This window comes from Ovis canadensis, chromosome 25 (genome assembly GCF_042477335.2).
Source record: "Ovis canadensis isolate MfBH-ARS-UI-01 breed Bighorn chromosome 25, ARS-UI_OviCan_v2, whole genome shotgun sequence".
Taxonomy (NCBI): Eukaryota; Metazoa; Chordata; class Mammalia; order Artiodactyla; family Bovidae; genus Ovis; species Ovis canadensis.
Genome location: NC_091269.1, coordinates 60,538,716 through 60,552,068, shown reverse-complemented (window position 1 = coordinate 60,552,068; position 13,353 = coordinate 60,538,716). Strand labels below are relative to the sequence as shown.

General features: G+C 52.5%; 2 protein-coding genes across 4 annotated transcripts in view; one reads left to right on the top strand and one right to left on the bottom strand.

Annotated features, from left to right (window-relative positions):
• Nucleotides 1-309: 309 nt before the first annotated feature.
• The window catches only part of WDFY4 (WDFY family member 4), a 265,680-nt gene continuing 252,636 nt past the window's right edge, over nt 310-13,353 (bottom strand). For all 3 annotated transcript variants that reach the window (XM_069572500.1, XM_069572499.1, XM_069572501.1), the window contains 5 exons: nt 9,649-9,828; nt 7,609-7,791; nt 5,340-5,427; nt 1,775-1,886; nt 310-779 (listed from right to left, as the gene is read on the bottom strand). In XM_069572500.1, coding sequence (XP_069428601.1) covers nt 713-779; nt 1,775-1,886; nt 5,340-5,427; nt 7,609-7,791; nt 9,649-9,828 — 630 coding nt within the window. In that variant the 3' untranslated portion in view covers nt 310-712. The remainder of the gene's footprint in view (nt 780-1,774; nt 1,887-5,339; nt 5,428-7,608; nt 7,792-9,648; nt 9,829-13,353) is intronic.
• LRRC18 (leucine rich repeat containing 18) overlaps nt 11,786-13,353 on the top strand; it is a 49,432-nt gene continuing 47,864 nt past the window's right edge. The window contains exon 1 of the mRNA XM_069572504.1: nt 11,786-12,095. The gene's annotated coding sequence lies outside the window, so the exon portion shown is untranslated. The remainder of the gene's footprint in view (nt 12,096-13,353) is intronic.

Sequence of the window (13,353 nt, the reverse complement as noted above, 5' to 3'; positions counted from 1 at the left end):
GCCAGGCACCCCAGGCAGGGTGCGTCCTCCCAGCTGACTTGCTTACACCTGTGGTGGGCAGCCATCGTGTCTGTGTTCTAAGCCCAGTCATGGAAGCCGGGCCTCCTGAATGTGCTCTCTTGCTCCCCAAGGTCCCCTGCACACAGAGCAAGACCACAGGAGGAGCCAGATCCCACTGAGGGAAATGGAGGACTGAGAAGCATTCCAGAAGTGGGCTGTGTGTCCCTGAGGCCTGCCTGCCTTCCTAAGTGTGGAGCCACAAACACCTCGGTGGGAAGGCTGGCAGTTTTAAATTCAAGAGCCCTCTTGTATCTGGAAAACAGTTGTTTTAATAAAATAACAATACCATATTCCCCATTAGTTCCCAGGAAGCAACCCACGTTTTTTCAGTGCAATAAGCCCTTTGAGAGGTGGGTCATGTGTAATAGCGAGTGCTGGCTGGCACCCCTGAGCCACAGTTTCCAGCATGCTGCTTACGGGTCCCGATCCACGTGTGTATCTGTTTTATTGAGGCATATCCTGTGTAATCCAAGGCCAAAGTCCAGGCTATGGAGCTCCAGCGGCCTGTGGCCTCCTCTTTGGGGACCTGTTGGAAGGGAGGCCTTGGGGGTTTCTTTTGCGTCCCAGGCACTGCGTCTGAGCCCTCCACTTGGTACTGCTGCCTGTTGGGGCACGTGGCTGCCGTGCCAGAGCCTCCACCGGCTCCTGCCTCCTACCCCTCTGCAGACCAGCAGAATATTCTTCCCTTCTCATCGCCGACCAGGAGTTTGGTCTGGTTTCTTGGGAAAAGAAAAAATAAAGAGGCGTATTAAAGCAAACCTGTGCACCCCGCTTATCCCAGACTGCATGCGGGACATCACAACATGGGGGAGGGGGTTCAGGCCAGGACCCCAGGAGAGCCTGCACCTGGCCTCCCCCTGAGGGAGAGTGACTCAGGGAGAGCTCTGATCTAGGAGGGTTATGGCTGTGGAAGCTCTGAGGGGATGCTCCCAGGTGCTGGGGCTCTGGGGAGCAGGGCAAGACCCTGACATTTTCCCTCCAGCATCTTTGGGGGTATCTCCTATCCTTTGAGCTATGTAGTCAGGCTGGTAGGCAGAAGGAAGGGCAAGTTCTTCAGCAAAGAATGAGGGCTCAGGGCCTTCTGTCCCTTCCCATACACCCCACCCTAAGCCACCCGCCTCAGTCTGGCCTTCCCACCACAGCAGGACTCGGGTACCCCACTTCAGGGCAGGAGGGGAGAAGGACAGGGCTCCTGAAGATCTGGTCCCCTGAGACTAACATGCCTAGTGTGTAGAACAGGCTAATGATTCTAAGTTCTACCATTGAGTAATTGTAAAGAATAAGACAATGCTGCCAAGGGTAGTGTCTGACACCCGTCCATTCCACGTTGGCTTCGAGCCCTTGAAAGGCATTTCTGTAACGTAGGATGAGCATCATACATAATGTTACAATCGTCAAGGGACCTCAGGAAAAAGTCCCTCTTTCGGATAAACTTACAAGTCAATATACTTTTACCTTCTGGATTTCTTTATGAATCCACAGATATTCAAGAGAGTGAGAGGAGAAAGAGACAGCAAGAGTATGTGTGTTAAGAACCATTTCCTGGGCCCTGCATGGCCATCTTGCTACTGTACATGCTGGGGCCCCCTGGGCTCCTGGGTCCCTGTAGTGAGGCCACCTCCTGGGGCCCAGAGTCCTGAGGGGAACAGCCAGGGCTTCCTAGGGGCAGCACAGCGCCCTCTGCTGGAGGCTGGGCGCAGCCAGCTGTTGTTACCTGGACACGGCCAGAGCCGTCACTGCAGAGCTGGCCTTGCTCGGTTTCCCTGTCAAAGCCACGCTGACATCCAGCTCTCTGCAAAGGGCAAGATTCTTCTCCCACCGGTGAACTATGAGGAACGTGCAAGAGGATAGTTAGAAGAGCCGAGCGGTTTCACATATATGCGTGTATACATCCACACGCAGGGCCGCAAACACATACACATGTATTTATATTTGTGGTCAGCAACTTGTTAAATTGAGGGGGAAAATATATTTAATCTTGGCCTGTGCTGTTGCAAAAAGGGCCGTCCCAATTTAATTTGCAGGCTGTGATAGTTACATGTGCTGACGTGCTGCGGTATCCATTGTGTACCAAATTGGATTTGTGTATTATTGCTTTCTAAATTGCATGCCTAGTTCAGCAAAATTGTTCATCAGTGTTTACTGGCTTTATGCTTAATAAGATACTCCACAATACCTTGCTGCCAGGATGTAACGCAGCCTGTAATTGCCTAGTAAAAATAAATTACATAAAGTCGGCATTATCAACTTACCTAAATCCGCTCACGCCATGACCAATAATTAAATGCTGAGAATGTTTGTTTTCAAAAAATAGAACTCAGTGATTGCTACTTCACTCATTTTAATGACTTATTTGGGGACAGAGGGTAGTTCCTTCATGGAGGGTGAGGTAGAGGCCCGCCACTGTGAGGTCACTTGGGTGCTGTCAGGGCAGTAGCGACGCAGCTGTCCCAGCTGGCCCAGGGTGGCAGACAGCGCTGTGCTCCAGGAAATGCACGTGTGTTTTGTGTTTGTGCATAAGTTCCCAAACCAAGCTTTTCCCACGGACTTTTTGTGTACCAGATTGAGCCCAAGTCTACGGAGTGATTCCTAAAATAAACTGGACTCAGTTGGGTTGGTCTTGGCTGCAAATGAGAAATAAATGAATTCCAGGGAGAAATTGGACATCTGCACACAATGCAGCAGCCCCCGCATCCTCAGTGCCCTCAAAGAACCCCTTTCTTGCCTCTCAAGCTACTCAAGGAATGCAGTAACATACACCCCAAGAGACATGCGCAAATATCTGGGTGTCAGGCCGAGGACTAGTCCCCTTCCAACAGAACAGTTCTAAGCAATATTCTGAGCACGGCGAGCCCTGCAGTGGCTTAGGTCTATAAACCTGCACATGGGTTTGCTGACTCTAAGCAGTGACCTAGCCTGATTTTCATGAATATGTCTGTGCCCTTGTGTCATTTCATCCAAAGCCTCCTTTGAACTGTAACCACAAGCAGAGCAATTAATTCTACTTGGCAGTGGTGACCTCAGGCTGGTCAGGACAAACAGCAGAGGATGGACATGGGCCTGAGGCTTCTGTCCGCCTGACACCATCAGGTAAGTCCCGTGACATCAGCCAGTGTGTTAGGGGAGAAGTCTCCCTGTAATCGGAGAAAATGGTAATCATGACCCGCATTCTGTTGAGGAGATCTTTGTCTATGGCATTATTTTTCTGTCATCGGCTTCCTACACGTTAGGATGTACAGGAAGTACCTCTATTGGCAGAGAGGGGAACTGAGGACCGAAGAAGTTGCAGGAGACAGAGCTGGGACTAGAGCTTGGTTTCCTGACGTTCATCTTGCTTCTCATCTCATAGAGCCCCTTCCTAATGAGCACAGCCTCGTCGACCCTGAGTAGAACCCACAAAGCCACTGGCACTTCCAGAACCAACGGAACGGCTCTGAGACGCCCTTTGCTCATCTGTCCCTTCATCCATCTACCTACCCATGCAGCTGACATTCTGGCTCAGATGCCCACTTATCAACCATGGGCTGAGCTAATGCCTTTAGCTTATCAGAGCTCAGTAGCTTCAGAAGTGGTCAGCTGAGCCCAAGACTGAGAACACGTCATGAGCCCACAGAACACGTCATGAGCAGGGGGAGAATAAGAACTCTGTTCTAGCTCTCCTCCAAATGGGTGGGGGCAGGGGAGAGAGTTTGGCCCCTGTCCTCCAAAGAAGAACTGTGAGCTCCTAAGAATGCACAGGACTCTTTACACCGTGATGGGCTGATTCACTGTGGTCCCAAAGGACCCTAGAGATCTTAGGGCCAGTGAACTGAATCCCCAGTGGCTATGGATTCTTGTAAGGTCACCATTCTAGGCCAGTCTATGCTGCTGACGAGGGCATCGTCTGACGGCATTATGATGAAGGAAGGGATTCCCGTGTAGATTCTAGGACCTAGCAGGGGCTCAGCCAATGCCCGTGTCTGCTGGTGTGGATGAAGAATCCATACATCAGTGGCTAAATGAATCAAGGAGGTATGGAGCACATTCTAGAAATGAGCTGAAAACGGGTATTCCCTGTAGAAGACAAGCCTCCATGATCTGGAAAATTCTCTCTAGTGGATGCTCATGGGTCCTGGGATGCAGAACAAACCAGAAGAACCCATGATTCCAACAGTGAGGCCACGCAGGACTCCCAGGAGTGAGGCTTGTGTCTGCACTCATCCTGGAGGGATGGTCTGGCCCTGGCCGAGGAGCTTGCTCTGGGAGTGGGCGTGTCTACTCTGGGGGCAGAAATGAGAACTCTAATAGCTTCGGGCCACTTCAGGCAAGTTGCTGAACCGCTCTGTGCCTCAGTCCCCTTCTCACCCAGGCCTCATCGAAGTATCTTCTTCATGGGGTTGCCGTGAGAAGCACGAGAACACACGGGAGGGGTGAGTGGTGGAGACTGCTCCCAGTCAGCTGTGTCCCTCCCAGCTCTGTGGCCGTGGTCCTGGTGGCGCTGATGCCAGAGGCCACGGCGACAGACGTGAGGTCAGATCATCCTACTCCAGGCCCAAATGCTACACCCGAAGAGGGCTCTGCTGCAGAGTGGCGGCTTTCACTCTGCTGATACCGGCAGTCACCCGGGGACTTGTTAGATATGGGAACTCCATCCTTCTCCAACCTTTTCCTTGAGGTTAGGACCCACATCTAAATGCTTCATGAGCCTCCTGGGCCATGCTGATGCAGACCACCTTCAGACCGACTTTGAGGAACTTTCCGTGCAGATTAGGGGGTCCTGAGTCAGGGACAACAGGGCAGACTGGGGCCGATGGAGCCACTTCCTCTCCCCGGGAACGCAGCAAAGCCATCCCTGCTCCTGTCTGCAGCCTGGCAGTCCAGGCCAGTGGCCAGCTGGATGGTGCCAGGTCCTGGGCTGGGGAGTTTGGCATTTAGGAGTCACCCAGGAAGATGGATAGCATCAAACCAAGCTTGGCTGGGTGTGGCCCCTTCTGGAGCTCGGGAGCCCCAACAACCACCACCAGCACTGTTCACAGGCCCGAGGAGCATCTCAGAGCCAGCTGGTCCCTGAAGGGTGAGGCTGGGCCTCAGTATAAACATGGATTCATGCTCCATCACCAGCTCACAGAAAACTGTGCTCCTGACCTGAGATCTGTCAACATCTCAAGAAACTCACTGTCTTCCCTGGTCTCTGCAGGACTGGCTGGAGCTGCAGCCCTCGCCAGAGTAGAGGAGAGGGGAGGGGAGAGAGGGCTGAGCAAGGCAAGGGTGCCCCCAGGAACCAGGAGCACAGCAGTTACCTCTGGGGCTTGGAGATGATGGAGCCCAGGGCTCCTCTGGCGCTGCCTGCCCGGGAACAGACATCTTCACGTCTTCAGTCTTCCAGATCTGTCCAGAACAGAGAACGTGCCATGGGCTGGGGCAATGAACCTGTCTGCAGGCTTGGGGCCGTCCTTCCCTCCACGCCTGGGGGACCCTGACGGAAGGCGGCATGGCCCCATCTCACTTCTGATGTTGACATATTCCCAGCATAAAAGCCTGCTTAGGCTTCAGTCTGCCTGCGGGATGAGTTCCCTCCCCACCCTGGGTCGTAGGGCACCTTCCCTGACCCCTTACCTGCAGCGACGAGACTCAGCAGTCAGCTCGTTGTCATTTTACTCAGCTAGTGCCCACTGATCTGCCACCGTTCCCAGAGGCCTCCCTCACCACCCCGCAACACGACTTCCCGTCCTCTACGTATGGTGCCAGGTCTGTGGCGAGCGCCCTCAGGCTGACCACACATGGCATCTCACTTGCTGAGCCTGGATTTTCTTTCCCTGCAGGACAATGAGCAGCCTCTACTTGCAGGCTTCTGTGAGCGCCGCACCGGGTCTAGCCCAGCGCTGGGCCGGCCCGGGAGCTCAGTTAGTGCGCTGAGTGGACAAGGGCAGAGCGCCTGAGGACTCGCGCTCCTGCTCTGCAGGCCCATGAAGGAAGTGCGGCTGCCCCCAGCCAGCCGGGCTCCTCTGACTGACCCACAGGACAGACCGCGACCCACCCAGCCCTTACCCTCATGACCTCCTCGTGTTTTAGCCAGCCCAAGACGCCCTTCCCTCGGCAGAGACCCTGTGCTCCTCTAGCCCACAGACGAGGCCCTGCAAGGGGACTTCCCAGCGGGCTCTCCTCGGTGTCGTCTCTCCCGTCCACGCACCCGGACCCCTTAGCCTGCACGGCCCTCTCTGTCCGCCCTGACTTCTCACCCTCAGGGCTCGGCTGAAATGCCAGCTCCTCTGCTGGAAACACATCCACTCTCCACTTGGCCCCCCACCCTGTTATTCATCCTGCTTCCTGAGGCATCACCTCTGCGATGATTCTCAGACTTCGGGAATGGAGGCTCCTGGAGGATAGGGCTGCGTTTCAGCCATGCTGGCTGGCCCACAGTGAGCTTTCACAGATGCGTGTAGAATTCAAAGAGCATTTTCTTGAATACCTCGAGGCATGCAACTGACACTTCCTTTCAAAAATTGCGGGATTCAAGTGGCAGTTTCTGAGTAAAGCTCTTAATCGTTTCTCATCTTATTTATTCCTCCCTCCTTGCTGTCAGTCTCAGAAACGTCACCTGTGCCTTGCTCTCCCCACACTATTCCTCCCACCTCAATGTCTCTCCTTTATTTTCTTCCTGGTTTCTCTCCCCAAGGCCTTCCTCAGAGCATGCATGGCTCTCTTTAATTATCCCACTCATAGCATGAGACACATATGGATATTTTCTGTTTGTCTTTTTTTCCCTAGAATATGACATCTTGAGGACAAGGGCTTGTTTATCATTAATCTTTGGATCCCTTATTATGAGGTGCTTGGTACAGAGCCAGAGTTCAGTGAATGTTAGGTGGGTGGATAGCTGGAGGGACAAATAAGTGGACAGATGAGCAGACGGAAGGGTGAGTGCAGTAAGGAAAGAAAGGATGGAGGAGTGGAACAGTGAATGGACAGCAGCCGAGAGAGAGAGGAGCAGCTGGAGATGGCGGACGGATGGATGGGCGGGTGGATGGATTAATGCATGGATGGATGGGCGGGTGGATGGATGGGCGGGTGGATGGATGGGTGGATGGGTGGATGGATTAGTGGGTGGATGGATTAATGGATGGATGGATTAATGGGTGGATGGATGGATGAATGGGTGGATAGATGGATGAATGGGTGGATGGATGGGTGGATGGATGGATTAGTGGGCGGATGGATTAGTGGGTGGATGGATAGACAGTGGGTGAATGAGTGAAAGGATGGCCCATATGTCTCTCATCAGTACTGAATCATGTTCTGATGCATTTGACCATTCAGCTTTCATAATGTGACAATAAGCATTTTTCAATTGTTGAAGTATATGTTATATAAAATTTTATGTATTACATTAATATAAAAACCCCTTGCCTTTGCCCTCACATGCTGCGGGGACCTGGTCTGGAACGTTTAAATTCTGCAGTCTGCATTTGGGTACTGGCAGGCTGCAGATTTGACCCTTAGAAGAAGTGGGCAGATGGAGATGAACGCATTTCTTGCAGCGCGCCCTCGTCCCACCCGAGGCACACCTACCCGGACCATGCCATCCCGACTCCCAGTGACGATGGCGTGGCTTGTGTCGCACGCTGGCCCCTCCACCACGTAGCAGCAGGTTATGGCTCCTTCTGGGCCCCAGGCCGTGGTAATGCTGGCCACTGGTTGTCCGTTGACATCCCACAGGGACAAGTGGGCTCCCGCACAGGAGACGATGGTGCCCTGTGGCAGTGAGACGGGGCTTCACTTCAGGCTGGGATCACTGCCTGTCCATCTGTCCAGCTACTCAGTTTGCACACCCTCCACCTGCCGTCTTCTGAAGACTAAGCAAGGCACTCCCAGGCCTCCTAAGACATCGGCTTCTTCCCAGGGACTCACAGGCCCACTGTGCTTCCACAGAACGGCACATTCCTGGCTCTTTTCATACTGAAATCTGGCATCTGGGTACTGTTTTCCCCAGCACAAACTGACTGGCTTGCCCTTTGGACTCCTCCCCCAGCACTCTCCCTGGCAGCCTACTGACTGGCATAAAGACCTAGCCAGGGTGTCATCCCACGCCCAGACATGGCGTCTACACCTGGCTGGCCAGCTCTGCTCCTGTGAAGCGGCTCTGGATGACCCCTGGTGGAGGGCAGGGAACAGAGGTTTGAATGACTGCAAGCGGCTCATAAAATAGGGCAGGGTCTCCTCGGAGGGAACTTCTGAGGAGACGTTTGCCCACCGCACCTCCTGAAACGTCTGTGTCTGCAGTGCTCGCTCCTTAGCTCCTTGGCTGTTTCGTGTCCGGCAGAGTTGTGATCACTGTCACCAAGGACCCACCAAGGACCCCAAGAGCCATCTGGGGCTAAGCCTTTGAACCTTGCCCTGGCCACAGAAGGGATATCAGGAGCTCCATGCCCCTCTGTGGTGCCCTGGGCTGAGCGCCATCATGTCCCTTCCTGAGTGGTCTGGTGGAGTCTGCCTGAGGCCAGGGACCATGTCTGATACATCTCTGCTCAGCACCCAGCCGGCACTTCATGAACTCAGTCAGCTCCAGGACAAGGTGAGTCAAACAAGTTGTCGTCCTGATATCAGTCTTCTCTAAGGGCTGGGGACATAATCCCTTATGAATTTATTTTCTTCCATATCAGAACTTGGTGCTTTCCCTGTTACATCCACCCATTCATCCATTCAGCCAACATCCATCCACCTACCTACCCACCCTCCATCTAGCCACACGTTCTTCCCTCCCTCTGCCCAACCACCCATCCATCCATCCATCCTCTTTTTGCCCATCTAATATTCTTCCTGGATTGAAGCCCCCTTGGAGCACCACTTTCAGCCGAGCTGGCAGCAGAAGCCTCCTTCATGACGGCTTTCTCCTCCTACGATACCACTTCTCCATCTATCCACGCTCCAGGCCCCCCCAGGTTTCCTATCAGCGGATGCAGAGCCTCAGAAAACCCCACATCCGACGATGAGGCTTCCAGCGTAGAAGCTCCACACTGATATACATACAGGTATATGCGTCTATACACAGCATATGTTTAATACTATCTATATATATACAGTATATATACACTATATATATATACACACACACACTATCTATCTATATTCTCTCATACACACACACACACACACACACACATGTGGCATGCTTCCTGACAGGCTTATCTTTGGTAGCCAGCATGGAGGAACAAGCAGAGGTGTTTCCTGACTTGGAGACCAGAGGTGCTTGCTAAGCTCACACTGATTTGCAGTCAACTGGCTGGATCAGTCAATCAAACCCAGAAGATCCCTCACCAAAGTCAACTTCCTTCCCCAGCTCCCCGATGCTCATGTCAGAACAGACACCTCCCACCAGCCCACCTCCTTGAGGGAAAAAAATAAAGAAGCAGAAAACAAAATCGAGACCAAAATTGAGATTGTTGATGGCACCACTCTGCCTGTGTAGAGAATATCCCACATATCTGGGGCCTCTATACACTCTGGGGTGGTCTTTGCCCCCAGGTCTTCTCTCAGGGGACTGCCCACCATGTCACCATGAAGAATCACAGACGTGTTGAGGATACAGACATTGAGAAAGAGGAGCCTCACCGAGACGTCACTGATGGCAACCGCAGATACGCCGTCCCTGTGGGCAGGCAGGCGGGCTACATGGGTGAGGCGGTCCAGGTCCCACAGGATGCATGTGCGGTCTTGCGAGCCACTCACCAGGAGGTTGAAGGTGACTGACGCTGCCAGGCAAGTGACGGCCTGTGTGTGTCCGTACAAGGCCTAGGGGCACGGGGTGAAGGCGCAGGTTATGAGAGGGGCCCTAATCCAGTTACTCGGGGAGATAGTCCGCTCTCCGTTTTACTCTTGGGCCCCAGATGAGAGAACAGAGATTCAGGCTGATCCAGTGACTCCAGCGTTTGCCGGGTGTGTGTGTGTGTATGTGTGTGTGTGTGCGTGTGTGTGTGTGTGTGCGCGTGTGTGTGTGCGTGTGTGTGCATGTGTGTGTGTGTGCGCGTGCGCACGTGTATTCACGGGTGTGTGGCTGGCTTCTCAGAACCATCCCTTTCCAGGGCTGAAATCCAGATGGGGAGACTCAGTAGTCCTTTTTATCACACTCAAACGGCGACCCCAGCAACCCCCTCATGCCCTCTGCCCTCCCATGCCGTCTTGCAGTCTGAGGCGGCGCACACCACTATTAGCATGCAAGGTTGCTGGTCTGTCACGCGTGGTATCCCAACCAGTGGCTCAAGTATCACCTGGGAACTTGTCAGAAATGCACATTCTTGGGCCCCTCCCAGGTCTACTGAATCAGAAACTCTGGGAGTGGGGCCCCCAAACCTGGGTTTTCACAAGCTGTCCGGAGAATTTCATGCATGCTCAAACTTGAGCATTACACTAAGGGAACTCAGAAACCCATGTGCCCCTGGAAACTAAACTGGGAAGAAGGCAGGGAGGTCAGGTCATAGTTTAAAAGGGTTGCCTTTTCAAGTCCAAAGGATCCACGTTCATGCCCAGTCTGGCTGCCCGGCAGCCGGTGACTCGGGGCCTCATCTTGGCTCTCAGGTTGGCCCAGGAGGGTCTGGCTTGGCTGATGGATAGTCACATGTCCCGACCTGGCCAGAGGCCTTGCTTCCCACGGCTGATGGATAGTCATGTGTCCGGACCTGGCCAGAGGCCTTGCTTCGCACGGACGTGTCCCTGGGGGACTAGGGATGCCTCCCAGGCACACTGGGACCCCTGGGCTGCTGCTGCTGGCTGCAGCGTGGTTTCCACTACAGCTGCCAGGCCAGCCTGGCGTGAGCGCTGGCATGCACACATGTGCCTGCTGTCCTCTGCAATCAGCCTGAGAAGCGCAGAGGCGGCTCTCCGAAGCCTGACTCTCCCCTCATCTGGCGGTAAAGCTCCACCCTCAGGACTGTCTGCCACTCCCTCATTTCAGTCAATGAGGTTGCGCGGCATGTCTCAAGGCGGCCACTTGGCCTGGTCACAAGAATTAAAAGTCCAGCTGCGGATCCCCATCTGTGCCCCATGGACCCTAACATGGCACCAACTGATGGGTGTGACCCATGGGAGAGGTGGGGCCACCTTAGGGGCTACTTAGGGAAGTGAACACTGTCTGAAAGAAGAGAGGAAAGCAGAGGGCTTGACAGGAGCTTTCTGGTGGTCTTCCCAGAATGAACTCTGTCTAAGTTCTGACTTCCAGGGACAGGACAACTCCAGAGCGTGCAGCCTGGGGACCCAGGTGTGAGGACAGGGGATGCAGAGACATCGGCTGGGAGCCCAGTGCCTGTGTGAGCTGTCTGTGACTGGAGCGGGGCCTCTGCTTTCTTGGGGGAAGCATTGGAGAAGGAGAGACCACTGTGTGCGTGGGCACCGCCCACCTCTAAGCCTCTCACCAGCCTGGAAACTAAAGTGCCTGGAGGCAGTCAGCACCACTCCCTATTTGGAAAGGCCTGGGAAAAAATGGAGGACAGCAATTTTAAACATTCTCCATTGGCTCTTCTGTTCTCAGAATAATACCTCTCATCATGGCCAACTAAAATAGCTCCACTATATCACCTTACACCTACCAAAGGAGCAAACAATGAAATAAAATACAAACCTCTGAAAATAATCCCCTGTTCTGGATATGCTGTGGTGAAATGGGCATTCCTGACTGTGGCAGCCCTATAAGACTACAGAGCCATTTCAGAAAGCATATGTCACTGTTCTGTAATTCTGCTTCCTGAAATTTGCCGTAAGGAAATGATTAATCAGAAGCGAACAGCAATCTAAGATGTTTTCTGCAGCACTATTTAAAATAGTTAAAATTGGAAGCAATGTAAGTGTCTAGTTTTAGAAGAAACGGTTTACTAAGCTGTGGTACATTGACATAAAACAACTGAAATGTAATTTTATGGAGATGGAATAATATGGAACAATTGAAATGTAAATTATAGAAACTGTAGAAAAGCGGACACAATTTGATAGGCTGGGTGAAGATGGCATCAACATATCTACACGATGATCAGAAGGATATAAATATGCGTATCTGGGGATCAGAGCAGGTAAGGATGAAAGTTTTTATATGGATTATAATCATTTGACTTTGAAATATGTCTTTCATGTTGTAATATTTAGAAATAAAACACTTAAGAAAACTGTTAATGAAGCTATTTAATGATGACTCTCTGTCTACAAGCCTATAAGTAAGGGAGGGACCCCTTTCTCTGAGCAGCTTCCAGTCTGGGGGATCCCCAAGGCTGTGTTAGCCTCTTTAGGTAAATGATAAAGTACTTTATTTCACTTAGGAAAAAAGAGCCTGTGGGATTCCCCCACCTTTTTGTCTTGATTTAGAGTTAGGAGAGGATGATGAACTACATTTTATACTGTTGATACTGGGGCTTTTACACTGTCTTCACCACTAACCAGGACCTTGGAAGGGCGATGGAGGGGGGTCACTTCCCTGGCTCCCCAAGGTGTCTTTGGGATTCGGCTGGATCCCCTTATCCCTGGAGCGACGCCTGGGAGAGGCGGATTCTCCGTCCCCATAATGGTGCACAGTCTCTCCATGCAGGTCAGGAAAGTGAGGATGTGAAAAGACAGAAGGCTCTAAGCCTGGCTTGGGAGGACTTCCCTGGAGAGTCTGGGTGAAGGCAGCTCATACGCGACCTGCACAGCTGCCTCTCGGGAGGTGCCGTGGCCTCTGCAGGGTTAACCAGCCCCTCAGCACTGACCCACGGGTTCCCTCACCTCACGCCTGTTGAACGTCCACTGCTGTGCACCACGCCTGTGCTGGGGGTGCTGCCAGGGAATAAGGGCAGGCTCTGGGGAGACTCCACTGACTAGTAAAGCATCCAGAGAAGCCCAGCATCGGTTCAAGTGTAACATGTCCAGTTCGGGAAATCTGGTCAGTGGCAAGCCTCGTATGGTTAACTTCTTCTTCTTTTTTTTTTTTTTTTGTCACTTTGGGGCTGTATGGATCACTAAAACACAGATGGAAACAGGAATTGCATTTGGAGATGTAAGTGTCTCCTAGAGATATTCTCCAGCAACTTCAAGTGTATGCACAGGAAAGCACAAGGCTCAGAGTTAGAGTTCAATGTGCATCTGACCTTTCTGAGCCTCACGTTTCTTGTCTGAAAGAGGGACTAAGGGTACCTGCTTTCAAGAATACAGTTAACATGCAGAACCTTAAGTAAGCGGTCAGTTTCACTCTGTTTAATTATTCCAAGCAGCTGTGGTTTGCGAGGTAAGACCAGATGAGTTTTTTGCCTCCTGGTCTCTTCCTCCTGTGTCTGCCACAGTCACCCCTATTCTGAGACA